At 51.1% G+C, this 14,547-nt stretch overlaps 1 protein-coding gene across 10 annotated transcripts; it reads right to left on the reverse strand.

Annotated features, from left to right (window-relative positions):
* Positions 1-273: 273 nt before the first annotated feature.
* Positions 274-13,267, reverse strand: ART1 (ADP-ribosyltransferase 1). 10 transcript variants are annotated; one of them, XM_064365251.1, is made up of 7 exons: positions 13,181-13,224; positions 9,053-9,204; positions 8,191-8,238; positions 5,390-5,504; positions 4,303-5,083; positions 3,249-3,290; positions 274-850 (listed from the first exon to the last, which is right to left on the reverse strand). In XM_064365251.1, exons 4-7 carry the CDS (start codon positions 5,450-5,452, stop codon positions 753-755), a joined length of 984 nt encoding a protein of 327 aa, XP_064221321.1. In that variant the 5' UTR covers positions 5,453-5,504; positions 8,191-8,238; positions 9,053-9,204; positions 13,181-13,224; the 3' UTR covers positions 274-752. The 10 variants fall into 10 exon arrangements, with proteins under 10 accessions (XP_064221321.1, XP_064221319.1, XP_064221317.1 ...); XM_064365249.1 differs by having other exon boundaries at positions 8,191-8,312; XM_064365247.1 differs by having other exon boundaries at positions 5,390-5,525; positions 8,191-8,312.
* Positions 13,268-14,547: the final 1,280 nt, after the last annotated feature.

The following is a 14,547-nucleotide window of genomic DNA, read 5'->3' on the forward strand; positions in this document are numbered from 1 at the left end:
TTTGACTGCGGTGCTGTCAGAGGACGAGAGCTCTCTTTTCCGTCTCTCCTGCTCTCGGTGTGCTGGAGTTAGGCACCGTCCACCCCATTCCCACACACGGACATTGAGAGCTTGACAGTGTCCAAGGCAGGGGCAGTGCAGGGACCAGCCACTCATAGGCATTTTTTTCTTTCTGAGATTCACACATTTCCTGATACCACCTCTGTGCCTCAGACCCAGTCCCTTCCCCCAGGAAGCTTACACTCTGACATGGTAGACAGACATGACACGTGGTATAGAGAAGCATCCAGGGCTCTGTATGGGAGCGTAGAGGCAGGGTACCTACCCCAGCCCAGTGGGAGAGGTCAGAGAAGCCTTTCTGGAGGAGTGAACGGGAGCTTTGCAGATGGACATATGAGGCATCTGAATAACACCAGCAGGTATCATGGCCAAGTGCTTTCCTCTCCAGTCACCCCCAAATCAGCAAAAGTCCTTTCTATCTCCAAGTGAGTTGCTGCCTGTCTTGAAGTCCCCCCCAATCCCCCTACTGGCCCCAACCCATTATTCAGAGTCTCACTCCTAGACCCCTGGGTGAGTTCAGTCCCCAGATTGTCTCCTGTTTCTCCCCCAGCAGGTCTGACAGCTACCAGAGAAGGTCCTGGAGTTCCTTGCAGATGGGGTTGTCAGGAATCTTGGTTACACTGAAAGCACACACGGCCAACATCCTCAGGCTGGGCAGAGGTTGTGGGCAAGGCTGTCCGGTGTCTCATGCATCAAAGGAAGCCTGGACCGTCTGGAAAGGGCCTCACCATGAGGAACCAGAGCAGTAGCAGCAGAGCCCAGACTGCAGAGAAGGGGCTCTGCCCCATGGCTGCAGAGAAAACGGGCAGAGGGGTTGGTGGGGAGAGAGAGAGGAATTTAGGGGCACAGGAGCAAAGTGGGGACATACAGATACAAGGTGGAGAGATTGGCAGAGTGAGCTGGACAGACTGACTTAAAATTGCCACGGGCAAAGGAGAAGATCAAGTTTAGGGAGGGGTGGTCCAATGGTAGTGGGTTTTCAGAACTTCCTAACACCAGCGTCACTCAAGCTGATGTACAGTCTCCCCACTGCTACATTTGACCGGCTTAAAAAAATTGTAGGCAACCTGAGCAACATAGCGAGATCCCTTCTCTATAAAAAATACAAAAATTAGCCTGGCGTGGTGACATGTATCTGTAGTCCAAGCTACTTGGGAGGCTGAAGGTGGGAGGATCACTTGAGCCCAAGAGTTTGAGGCTACAGTGAGTTGTGGTAGCACCACTGCACTCCAACCTGGGTGACAGAGTGAGACCATGTCTCAAAAAAAATTTTTTTTAAATAATTTAGGAAGGTAGACAGATGAGGAGACCAATTTAAGTCTCACTTTCTCTTCCAGAGGTCATTGGGTCTAACTTTCTGCCTTCTATTGGCATAAATAAGGCGCTGCAGAGTGGGCTGAAACATGGATTCAAGATCGAAGTGGGATCTGCTGTGGCTGAACTTGGGTCCTCTGCCCAAACCCTGGTAGGAGAGGTGCGGGGTGGACTTGGAGGAGAAATCTTAAACTTTCCAGTGCCTAGAATTAGGTAATCAGAACTCAGAGATGCCTGGGTTGGAGGCTGAAAACCTGGCTTCTGGTCCTGGCTCTGCCACTAACTCACTGTCATCTTGAGCAAGTAACTTCTCTCTCTGGGTCTCACTTGACCATATAAGGAGGGTAATGCTTCCTGTTCTGCCTCCTTCCCGTAGATTATTGTGCAGTAAAGATGAGACGAAGGCCAGGTGCTGTGGCTCATGCCTGTAATTCTAGCACTTTGGGAGGCTGAGGCGAGAGGATCACCTGAGGTCAGGAGTTCGAGACCAGACTGGCCAACCTGTCGAAACCCTATCTCTACTACAAAAATTAGCCGGGCATGGTGGCCCACTCCTGTAATCCCAGCTACTCGAGAGGCTCAGGAAGGAATCACTTGAACCTGGGAAGTGGAGGTTGCAGTAAGCTGAGATTGCACCACTGCACTCCAGCCTGCACCACAAGAGCAAGACTCAAAAAAAAAAAAAAAAGAGATGATGTCTGGGGAGGTACAGGGACCATCCTAGTGTGGTGGTTCAGAGTTTGGCTCTAGAGCTAGGCTCCCTAGCCTCCAGTTCTTAGTAGGTGGGTGGTACGAGTCGGTTGCTGTCTCCTCTTTGCACCTTTGTGCCTTGGTTCTGTCATCTGCAGAACAGAGGTGATGACAGTACCATTGGGGTGTGGTGAGGATGAATGGCATGATGTACCTGGAGTGGATCCGAGGAAGCTGGGGGGGTCCTTCCTGCCCACTCACAGAGTTCTGAAGGACAGAGGGAGCACCCAAGGCTTGGGGAGGAGCTACTGTTTCTTCCCTGGAAATGGCCCATTCCCATCTAGAGACACCAAGTGTCCAAGGGAAGAGAAGAGTCACAGCTGGGGATCATCTGGTCCAATTTGCTATTTATACACATGGAGAAACTGAGGCACAGAGAAAGAATGGGCTGGTCATAGACAAAGAGCAGAGCCTGGACCACAGCCCAGGCCTCCAGCACCCAAAGCTTGGCCTCGTGACCTTCCAAGGTGGGTTTGAGGGAGCCCTGAGGGCAGTTACAGAGACATTGGGTTCTGTACTGGGAGGCAGAGAAGGACCCAAGGAGGACTTTGTGGGGAGCAGCCCTTCCGTCCCTCAGCTCAGTGCAGCCTGAATCTCTCAGGGGCCTGATGACTGGCTTTTTCCTGCAAGGGACAGGCAGACTCAGGCTGGAGAGCAGGTATCTCTGCTCCCCCAACCATCTGCTCTCCCACACACACATCCCCTGGCTGAGGCTGGCAACCCCCAAGATGCCACTTCAGAGAGTGCACTTTTTTTTTTCAGTTTATGAGGTTGTTTTCTTATAAAAAGATCCAGGTGGGCCAGGCACAGTGGCTCATGCCTGTAATCCCAGCACTTTGGGAGGCTGAGACGGGTGAGGTCAGGAGTTCAAGACCAGCCTGATCAACATGGTGAAACTCTGTCTCTACTAAAAATACAAAAAATTAGCTGGACGTGGTGGCATGTGCCTGTAATCCCAAGTACTTGGGAGGCTGAGGCAGGAGAATCACTTGAACCCAGGAGGCAGAGGTTGCGGTGAGCCGAGATCACGCCATTGTGAAATAAAAAGATCCAGGTGATGGGGCCAACCCCAGGGCAGTCTGCTCATCCCTGAACTGAGTGCCACAGGTGCCTACAGGCCTTACCTGAATTATCCAGACGGCAAGGCCCAGACTTGCACTTCTTGTCTATAGAAAAGAAACAGTAAAGAATGAAAGGCTCAGGAGCTCTCAGGATGGAAAGGGACTCCCAAACCCTGGTGGTCCATCCCTGACTTGTTCTAGGAGAAGTTGGTGCATTTCCCCCTAATTCTGCTCTTACGTGGTGGAATCTCCCTTGACTAGGTTTGCCTCAACCCCTGAGCAGCAGGGCCAGAAGGGAGTGGGCCATCAAAGCCAGGGTCCACTCTGGGGCACTCCTGCTCCCTTGGCCTGTAACTTTGCCTCCCTGCCGCACTCATCGCTCCTTCTTCCATGCCTCGCTGCAGCCTGCTTTGTGTTCTTCACATGCCTTCATCACCTTCTGTCAACTCATGCACACTCCTGATGCTGTCCAAAATAGGAAGTGAAGCCCACAGCCCTTCAGAAATTAAGAACCTGGGCCCATCCTCATGGTTCCTCTTCTGGCCTGTGCTGGGGGCATGGACAGGAGGAGCGTCCACCACTTCCTGATCACAGCCTGAACTGGACCTTAGGGGCACAGCACCCGACTGCTGTCTTCCTGGCCCTACCACCCCACCCAGCACACCCTGCAGCACAGAATCCCTCTTCCATCTCATAAATGCACTTTTCTCAGAAGCTGAGGTTGGGGATCCTACTCAATTCTGGCAACAGCAGTCTAGGTGTCAATAATCTGGCTGGCAAATAATTCCCTTCCAGCCTCCAACCAGGAGAAAAGCCCGACCAGGTCAGCTCGCCCACTCAAATGGCCAGAGACCCCTGCCTTGGCCAGGATACCCTCTTCAGCCTCCCAGCAGGCAAGTGGCCAGCTGTGGCTTAGATCCCTCCAGGGGCAGGAAGTGCACCCCTCAGAAGGTTATGTCTCCCCTTAGATGGAAGGGGTTGTGAGCTGGTGGATATGACTGGCTGTATTTATGTATCCCTGGGACACAGGAGATAGGGGCTTGGGTTTGCCAAAGTCCCTGGTGGATGGGGAAGGCCCACCTTCCGCACAGGTGCTGACCAGCGCTTGCCCTCCTACCTTTGATGTACTCGCAGTTGTAGGTGCTGTGCTTGCCCAGGGCCCGGAGGTAGATGCGGGCAGGCCCCTGGGCCGGTCTGCTGGCATTGATCACTTGGAAGGTCTCAAAGGGGGGGATCAGCACCTCTTCCTCTCCAGGGAAGAAGGAGTAGCCCTTGATAGGGGCCCCAAGGCAGGTCCAGATGCCAAAGAAGGTGTCCTCACCAAACTTCTGGGCTGCAACATTCTTCAGGGAAGCGGAGGCAAAGCCCCCCAGCCTCACGGTGGCCCTAGGCCCTGCTGGTTGGAAGCGCAGGCCGTTCACGCCTCGGAACACCTGGTGGCACCGGGGTGGACGCTGCCTCCTTCCCAGCAGCTGCAGGGCCTCAGTCAGCAGGAAATGCAGTGTCTTGAAGGAGAAGTGTTGAAGGTAATGGGCCCGGGAGCGGCCTGCCTCACGTACCGCTGCGTTGAACTCCTTGTGCAGGGGGCTGTTGGCTGTGTAGGCCAGGAGGGCCACCCCATGCTCATCGCGGAAGCCTGGAGGTGGCGGGGGTGAACGGGTAGGGCTGAGGCTCCACTCTGGACCCCAGGCCTGGCGCTCCTGCCATTGGCTGCTTGCCAGTGCCCAGCCGTCTGCATATACCTTGTTGACCTGGAACTCCGTGTGGTTGAGATCCGGGAGAGCAGCTGTCATGGCGGTGGCACAGCCAGCATACTGGTCATCAAAGGAGGTCAGGGCCATGTCCAGCGGCATCTCTTGAGAGAAGAGGTCTCGGCGTGTGATGGGGTGACTCTGGGCCTGAGGGGGCAGGAGCAGCAGGGACTGAGAGGATAGGCCCCTGGGAGAATGAGTCCCCTGCCATCCAGCTCTGCCCTCCACTGAGAAAGGCACCAAGGGCCCCAAACACACCTGGAGGGGAAGGGGATTGGGAACCTCTGGCTATAATTTCCCTAAGACTAGCATCTGGGGCTGTCCCCTTAGGATGAGTGATCCCCAAGGGAAGTATCAGGCATTCTTTCCTCTCTCTCTTTCTCCATCCAGGGTTCAGAAGAAGCTGATGGCTCAGTTCCCTGCTGGGATGGGGACAGTGGGGGATGCCCGTACCTGAAGTACTTCCATGAGGCCCACAGACACAAGAAGCAGAGACATCATGGCAGGCATCTGCATGCTGGTGACCCTGGGCCAGTTGCTGTCTCTCTTTGGGTCTCAGTTTCCTCATCTGGAAAATTGCACTGTTAATCTGTATAGTTTAATAAACATGAATCAACACTTAGTCTGTGCCACTCCTAGTGCTTGGCACTGTCATAAGATAGATGTGGAGGTTCAGAAGAGAGAGGACCGTCCTTGCTGGAAGGAACATGGGTGACTTACTGGGGGAGGTGACGTGAACAGGGTCTTGCAGGATAAATAGGAGACTAAGATGTCAGCAAGTGGAGACTGGGAGAGAAAAGACTGGCATTTCGGATGGGAAAGGGCTTCTGTGCAGCAGGAATGGGAAAAGCAAAGATATTGGAGGTGGGAACTCTGAGGATGTGAAGAGGGAAAGACATGTCATCTAGGCTGGCAGAGCTTGCAGGGTGGGAACATTGGGAAGACTGGGGCCACTCATGAAGGGACTCGACTGCCATGGTGAGAAGCCTGGGTATCACCTCACAGGGGTTGTGGGGTTGGGACAGGGGCAGATCAAGGAGTGTTAAAAGCTGATATGGCCTTAGCAGGACTCCAGGTCCAGGGGTCGCCCCCTTTCCCTGCAGTCCTCTTGTGGAATGAGTCTTCGGTGCTTCCAGGGAGGGACAGATGTAAACCCTGGGTGCTAGGGGAATAGGGGATCATAAGAGCAGGAGAGGACAGAGTGTACTGGCTTCGCCAAGGAAAGTGGTGGGAACCACAAGCCTTCTGCACCCTCCCTGTTGGGGGACAGGTGGAGTGCCCCAAGTGGCTCCAGGCATCGGGTCTCGAATGGAACAGGCAGTTTCCCCCCTCCCCTCCCCTCCCCTCTTCTCCCCTCCCCTCCCCTCCCCTCCTCTCCCCTCCCCCTTCCCTTTCTGACTGAGTCTCAGTTTGTTGCCCGGGCTGGAGTGCAGTGGTGGGATCTCAGCTCACTGCAACCGCTGCCTCCTGAGTTCAAGCGATTCTCCTGCCTCAGCCTCCTGAGTTGCTGGGACTACAGGCACCTGCCATCATGCCCAGCTAATTTTTGTATTCTTAGTAGAGACGGGGTTTCACCATGCTGGCCAGGCTGGTCTCGAACTCCTGACCTCAAGGGATCTGCCCACCTTGGCCTCCCAAAGTGTTGGGATTACAGGTGTGAGCCACAGCTCCCAGACTCTGTTTTCTTTCTGAACACAAATGTTAATATAGTGAATGATTCTTTATCTTTTGGAATCTGATAAAAGCTGAAACCCCCCTTCAGAAAATGATTATATGTGCCTTCACACAAATGTTACATAAATATCAGGGTGGTTATGCCTCTGTCCCCAGTCTCATTTAGGTTAAATGCTTTATCCTCCCCTCTGGCTCTGGGAGACCTAAGTTTGTATAACTCAGTGACTCTAAGACCCTGAGATCCTATGTGTCTATAAGTTTATGAATCTCTAAACCTAAGATTCTATAATTGCTAATATACAATTTAAATTTGAGGTATGAGCGTCTCTGGGCAATGGGGTTAGCCATAGTTTTTACTAAATTCCACATGTCCAAAATGGAGCTTATTATCTTCTCCCCCTCAAAAGCTGCTTACTCATTTACTCAACAATTATTATTATTTTAGCATCTGTAGCATGTCAGGCACTAAGGATATAATTATGAACAACTACAGCCAGACATGGTGGCTCCAGCCTGTAATCCCAGCACTTTGGGAGACTGAGGCTGAAGGATTAATTGAGCCCAGGAGTTTGAAACTAGCCTGGGCAATATGTGTGTGGTGGTGCATACCTGTAGTCCCAACAACTCTGCAGGCTGAAAGTAGGAAGACTGCTTGAGACCAGGAGGTTGAGGCTGCAGTGAGCTATGAAAACCCACTTCCCTGAGCAGGGTGCGGTGGCTCACGCCTATAATCCCAGTACTTTGAGAGGCTGAGGCAGGTGGATCATGAGGTCAGGAGTTCAAGACCAGCCTGGCCAACATGGTGAAACTGTCTCTACTAAAATGAGGGCCAGACGTCAGACTTCCTGGCCCTTAGAGGGTCCCCAGTGGGACTAGTTTATCACAGTGGTAACAGGCTTTTTATTGGCTGCTTTTCTCTTCTCTGACTTTGCCACTCTTTTTCTCTTCTCTGTCTGACTTTTGCCACTACTAAAAATAGAAAAATTAGTTGGGTGTAGTGGCAGATGCCTGTAATCCCAGCTATTTGGGAGGCTGAGGCAGAGAATTGCTTGAACCTGGGAGGCAGAGGTTGCAGTGAGCTGAGATTGTGCCACTGCACTCCAGCCTTGGTGACACAATGAGATTCCATCTCAAAAAAAAAAAAAAAAAAAAAAGAAGTATAATTTCAAGTAGTATGTGATGCATGTATGCATGTTACAAAAGAAACAAAAGGAGCCGAACTAAAACAAATTGGTAGCAGGAGTGCTATTTAAATGAGGAGCTAACCAGTGGAAGCACACAGTATATAAAAAAACAGCATCAGCTGGGCATGGTGGTGTATGCCTGTAATCTCAGCTACTTGGGAGGTTGAGGCAGGATGATCACTTGAGCCCAGGAGTTTGAGATCAGCTTGTCTCATTAGTCTCATTAAAAAAATAAAAATAGTCTGAGCATGGGGGCTCACGTCTGTAATCCAGCACTTTTGGAAGCCGAGGCAGTAGATCATCTGAGGTCAGGAGTTTGAGACCAGCCTGGCTAAAATGGTGAAACGCTGTCTCTACTAAAAATACAAAAAATGCGCTGGGCGTGGTGGCACTCACCTGTAATCCCAGCTACTTGGGAGGCTAAGGCAGGAAAATCAGTTGAACCTGGGAGGCGGAGGTTGCAGTGAGCTGAGATTGGGCTATGCCACTCCAGCCTGGGTGATGGAGCGAGACTCCATCTCAGAGAAGCAGGAGCAGGAGCAGGAACAGAAGAAGAAAGAAGAAGAAGAAGAAAATGGCATCACAGTGGGATGTAAAGCACGAGAGACCTTACCCATTCCAGGATGGAAGGCTATTGGGCAGAGTATGTGGCAGAAAAAAAAAAATGACTGGAGGCTGGGCGTAGTGGCTCACACCTGTAATCCCAGCACTTTGGGAGGCTGAAGCAGGCAGATCACTTGAGGTCAGGAGTTCGAGACCAACCTGGCCAACATGGTGAAACCCTGTCTCTACTACAAATACAAAAAAATTAGCCAGGTGTGGTAGTGCTCACCTGTAATCCCAGCTTCTCCAGAGGCTGAGGTAGGAGAATTGCTTGAACCCGGGAGGCAGAGGTGGCAGTGAGCTGATATTGTGCCATTGCACTCCAGCCTAGGTGACAGAGCAAGATTAAAAAAAAAAAAAAAAACAACAACCAAAAACAAAACCTTGAGCTTTTGTCTGTGGTCTCTTGAAGTCCACCAAGGAGGCTTGAGCTACTGTACTAGTTCCTCACTTTCCTGTGTAGACTCCAGTCATGGGCTCAGCTGGGGCTTTTCTCATTCTATGCACTCCAAGAGGGGAACACATGCAACACATGCCCCAGAACTGGTGCCCTAAGGCCTTGACCATGGTGATTGGTTCATGGATGGACACAGGACCCAAGAAGGCCAATCAGAGTCTTCCTGAGAGTTGATCTATGGATGCAAAGAGAGTGTACCTGACACTGTGGATTCCTCAGCCCATATCCCCGGAGCCCATCTTCAAGTCCACATGCAGGTGCAGTGGATAGTTCTCATCCGGGTTGTCAGCCTCCCACTTCTAGGGCTCACATTTTTCTTTGTCTGAGGCATTCTCCATCGCCCTGGGAGCCTGTTTTTTGCAAGCACAGGGAAGGCCAAAAGTGTAGGGAATTTAATGTTCCCAAGGACAGCCTTCAACCAATGAGGGCTGGAAGTCAGACTTCCTGTCCCTTAGGGTTGCCAGTGGGACTAGTTGATCACAGTGGTAACAGGCTTTTTATTGGCTGCTTTTCTCTTCTCTGTCTGACTTTACCACTCCCTCACTTGTATCTCTTGGGATCACTTTACAATGAAGCTCACTGCACCCATGGACTTGTCTATGGGTCTGCTTTTGGGGGAAGGAAACTGAGAGCGTTTTCTTTGGAAGATTCTTCTTTAGTCTGGACCCCCAGAATGAACAGGTGAGGAACAGACCTGAGCCCAGCCCAGAGCAAGGAAGAGCCCCCCTGAGCCAGGCGGGCAGCCTGAGCAGAGCTGCCTGAGCAAGTCCAGTTTAGACGAGCCAATCAACATCAACCCGAAGACCATGGGCATAGGAGTAAATGTGTGTTTGCCACTGAGATTTTTGTGGCACATGGCAAAATGATTATGCAGCAAAAGCTCACGGGGCCAGCTGTATCTCTCATTGTGTCTCCACAGCTCTGTTTCTGTCTGTATCTGCTCTACAGGAAACGAGACAGACCAGAGGCCTGGGGTCGGGGAGAGGCATGAAGGCAGACGGAGGACATGGAATCAGAGGACCTGACTAAGAGAATGGCAGTGAGGATAGACACAGAGTTAGGAGGTAGAATTTACAAGACTTGATGTCTGACGGGTTATAGGGGATGTGAGAGAGGGAAAAATCAAGGATGACAACCAGGTTTCCATCCTTTAAACTGGAAATGCAGAGGAGAAGTGGAGTAGACTTAAAAAAATGAAGCTGCTCTTTTATTGCACATCTTCTTTCGCCATTCTTATGTGACTACAGAGTGTCTTGCTCCAACACAGCCCTGTGCAACTTTTTTTGTTTCAGCCTCATTGAAGTATAATTAGTATACAAAAAAACTGCACAAAATTGATATATACAATTTGGTGAGTTTGGAAATAAGCTACATTCATGTTACCATTACCACAATCAAGGTAATAAACAGCTTTGACACCTCCAAGTGTCCGTGTATCCCTTTGTTTTCATTATTTATTTATTTATTATTTTGAGACAGGGTCTCACTCTGTCGCCCAGGCTGGAGTGCAGTGAATCTCTGCCTCCCAGGTTCAAGGGATTCTCCCACCTCGGCCTCCTGACTAGCTGGTACTACAGGTGCCCACCACCATACCCAACTGTATCTCTCATTGCATCTCCACAGCCTTGTTTCTGTCTGCATCTGCTCTACAGTAAAGGAGATAAATCAGAGGCTTGGGGTCGGGAGAGGCATGAAGACAGACTGAGGACATGAGATCAGAGGACCTGATTTTGCATTTGTATTTAGTTGCGAAGGGTTTTCGCCATGTTGACCAGGCTGGTCTCAAACTCCTGACCTCAGGTGATCCACCTGCCTAGGCCTTTCAAAGTGCTGGGATTACAGGTGTGAGCCACTGCACCTAGCCTTGTTTTTTTTTTGTTTGTTTGTTTTTTGAGATGGAGTTTCACTCTTGTTGCCCAAGCTGGAGTGCAATGGTGTGATCTCAGCTCACTGCAACCTCCGTCTCCCGGGTTCAAGAGATTCTCCTGCTTCAGCCTCCCAAATAGCTGGGATTACAGGCATGCGCCACTATGCCTGGCTAATTTTGTATTTTTAGTAGAGACAGGGTTTCTCCATGTTGGTCAGGCTGGTCTCAAACTCCTGACCTCAGGTGACTGGCCCGCCTCGGCCTCCCAAACTACTGAGATTACAGGTGTAAGCCACCGTACCCAGCCTCTTGTTTTTATTTTTATTTTGTTTTGTTTTGTTTTTGATTTTCATGTAGCAAGAACACTTAATGTGAGATCTACCCTCTTCACTCATGTTTAAGTGCACGGTAACTTTTTGTTACTATAGGCACGATGTTATACCAGAATAGACTTGAAAATCCCATCTTGCTCATTATCGTAGTCCCAGTTAAAAATGTATTGAATGAATGATTGGGTTTGGGGGGAAATGGTGAGTTCACTTTGGGAAATGTGAACTCCCTAGAGCAAATGTCCAAGAGGTAGTAGAATGGATAATCAAGGAGACATCTGAGTCACAGGTGATTGAAATCAGGGAAGAGATGAGGTCCCCAGAGCAAGAGGAAAGAGAAGGCTGAAAGGCAGAGGGCAAGCTGCTTGATGGATGAAGCCAGAGGTCAGGTGGAGCCACATTCCTCCTTGGCTTTCTAAAGGCTCTTTGCATCTGACCCTTGGGTTTCATGAGACACTCTGGTATCCTTGTGAAAAATCCTCTTTAGTAAGTTTACCTCAGGGTGGCTCCTGTTAATTTGCCATGGCAAGTCTCACGTGATAAACCATCCCTGTTATTCACCCAGTCACCCATGGTGGTCACCTGGGTGTCCATTCAGTCAGTCATTCATCAAACATTCACATAGTTGCCATCTAATGCTGGGTGAGATGGAGTCCATCCTAGCTTCTCCTTCCCCTCAACATTCCCACCCCCCGCCCTGGCTCAGGTTTGTCCCTGGCTCCTTGCTGACCTCCCCACCTCCAAAGTTAGCCCTGCTAACCTGCCTGCCCAGGAAGAGCGATGTTTTTAAAGGGCAACTCTGGTCATGTTCATTACCTGCTTAAAAGCCCTCTGTTCCAAAACTGACTAGAAGAAATATCTCAAAATACAGAGTAAAAATGCAGAGATGAAAATTATGAGGGAAGAGATAAGAAGACATCTAAGGGCCAGGCGAGGTGGCTCACACCTGTAATCTCAGCACTTTGGGAGGCCGAATTAGGTGGATCATGAAGTCAAGAGATTGAGACCATTCTGGCCAACATGGTGAAACCCCATCTTTACTAAAAATACAAAAAAATTAGCCGGGTGTGGTGGCACGCGCCTGTGGGCCCAGCTACTCGGGAGGCTGAGGCAGAAGAATCGCTTGAACCCAGGAGGTGGCAGTTGCAGTGAGCCAAGATTGCACCACTGCACTCCAGCTTGGCGACAGAGCAAGACTCCATCTCAAAAAAAAAAAAAAAAAAAAAAAAGAATACATCTAGGAAAAAAAAGCAAATAAACAAAACATCCCTCCATACCCTCAGGACAGAGGCCAGCATCCTTATCCTGGCCCTCTATGCCCTCTGCAGCCCCGCACCCACCATTCCTGCTTGGCTTCTGTAGTGCAGAACAAAGTCCCAGGTGGGGCTCCGCGGTTCCCCTCCCTGTGGCTCTGCACACATCGCCCCTCTCCTTGGGACCTTTCTCCTGGCTACCCACTCTTCAAGACTTAGCCTGGGGGTCACCTCCTCCAGGAAGCCCCCTGACTTCTCTGAGCTCCCATATCACCCTGTGCTGTCCTCTGTCACTGTCCTTATCACACTGTGCTGCCCTTATGTGTGCCTGGCTCCTCTCCTGGCCTGTGAGTTCCTTGATGGCAAGGACCATGTATGCCAAGGCCAGGCACAGGGGATGCTCCCAGTATGTTTGTTGAGAGTCTGAGGAGCTTTCTTAGCACAGCTAACAGTGTAGACCACCTCAGAGCAGGTGGGTGGCTGGCCTTGGTGACCAGTGTCAGGGGAGATGTGGCAGGAGCCGGCGGGATGGGGTGGGCATGGGCTCAAGGAGCCAGGGACGCTGAGCAATTGCTTTTCTAGCCCAAGGGAGCTGGCTTTCTGTCCTCCTCCTCATCCCACTCAAGGAGATTCTTTTGTCAGTTTCTCATCAAGGCCCTTGCTGAACATCCTTTCCTGGGAATGTGACCTCAAATCTCTCCCCAGGAATCCCACACTTCCCATGGCCCCCAATCTTCCTAAGTATCCCAAACTTCTTCATCAAAGTTTCCTGGAAACTTTCTCACGACTCCTAAAATTCCACCATTCATCTCCCAAACTTCACCTCAAAACCACGTTTCCTGCCCTGCACCCAGGAGGAGAATGGTGTGCTCCTTACCTAAGCCTTGTCCTGGGTGGGGAAGCTGCTGCTGGTCTCCACCATGGCCACCAGGAGAGGAGAGGACAAGTTTTTTTTTTTATGTTGTCAATCCCCACCCCTTGCACCTCCCCCACACAGCTGCTCAGAAAGGCGACACTCCCCCATCTATTTCTGGATGTCTCCTCACTCAGGACTCAGGAACACCAGCCTCTTCCCAGTCTGACCTGCCCAGTGTTCTGCCCACAAAAAAAAAAAAAAAAAAAAAAAGGGAATCCCAGAGAGGAGGTGGACTGAAGCACTGGGGATCCAGGCTGGGACAACTGCCTCCTCACTGGCTGTGGTCCTGCACTCTGGTCAGCCAGGGAGGAGGAAGACAGGAGGAAGCTTCAGAGCCCCGGCCTCAGAGAGCATCTCCTTAGATTTTGTTCCTTTCATGTGAACACTGAGACTTAACTAAGGTGCCAGGAGCGATTGGGACCAAGGAGGCTTGGTTCTGGGTCCCAGCTCCAGTCCTGACTTGCCAGGTGATCTTGGAGAACTTTCTGCCAACACCTAGGATCCCTGCCCAATGACTAGACTTGAGTCCATCTCTTGGGACCTTATTTTGGGTTCTGGCATGGGAGAAGGAATTCCTCAAAGCCAGAGGGTGGAGAGGGACAAAGCAGTGATCCCCGTAGATCTGGTCTCGGGAGATCAGGTAGGGGCTGTCCTGGGAGGCCACTAACTCCAGGTGGTATCTTCTCTTGAAGCAACTGCAAACACTCAGCTTCCTCCTGAGAGATGAAGGATACGCAGGCAGGATACGCAGGCAAATGCTGTTTTTCACCATGTCGGTAAACAGTAGGGTGATTCCTGATTTTAGAATCTGGGAGGGCTTTGGGATGGCTAGACTCAAAGAAGGGGGCAAAAGAACTTGTCCTGGAGCCGTTTTCTAACAAGCACTCAGGAGCACCTCCCTTCCCACCCTCCTCCAAGCCTGGACCAACAGTTTGTCTTTCTGTTTGTCTACAGAAGGGATTTTGGGAGACAGCAGGATTCTAGGTGGAAGAAACTTTTTATTTGGCTGACAATCTGAGGGGACGAGGGTACAGGGATGGGGGAAACTAATGAGCCAGACCAGGATGGAGTCCTTTGGGTAACTCTAGCATCTCTCAAGTCCTCAAGTCCTCAAGTCCTCAAGTCCTCTGGCCGCTGACAGGAGGAGGGGTGACATCCCCGCTCCTCCTGGCTCAGGCTGCTAGGAAACTCTTCCCTGAGCAACCAGTTCCTCTGCTGGCCCCTTCTCCCATGACCTCTGACGGGGCATCCAACTTTCAGAGCCAGGTTATTTATAGATAAGCCCAGAGGAGGTGGGGGAAAGGCCAGTGTTTACAAACACGGGTCAC

Source organism: Aotus nancymaae, unplaced genomic scaffold, assembly GCF_030222135.1.
Source record: "Aotus nancymaae isolate 86718 unplaced genomic scaffold, 86718_ANA_hifiasm-v0.15.2.pri h1tg000059l, whole genome shotgun sequence".
Classification (NCBI taxonomy): Eukaryota; Metazoa; Chordata; class Mammalia; order Primates; family Aotidae; genus Aotus; species Aotus nancymaae.

What these genes read in the sequence shown, in the direction of transcription:
- ART1 (XM_012456852.3), bottom strand. Translation starts at nt 5,452, where the DNA reads ATGCAGATGCCTGCCATGATGTCTCTGCTTCTTGTGTCTGTGGGCCTC. An exon ending in GCCTCATGGAAGTACTTCAG is followed by an intron (nt 5,084 to 5,389) that starts GTACGGGCATCC and finishes CTGCCCCCTCAG; the next exon opens with GCCCAGAGTCACCCCATCAC. An exon ending in TTGCCGTCTGGATAATTCAG is followed by an intron (nt 851 to 3,248) that starts GTAAGGCCTGTA and finishes TTTTCTCTGCAG; the next exon opens with CCATGGGGCAGAGCCCCTTC.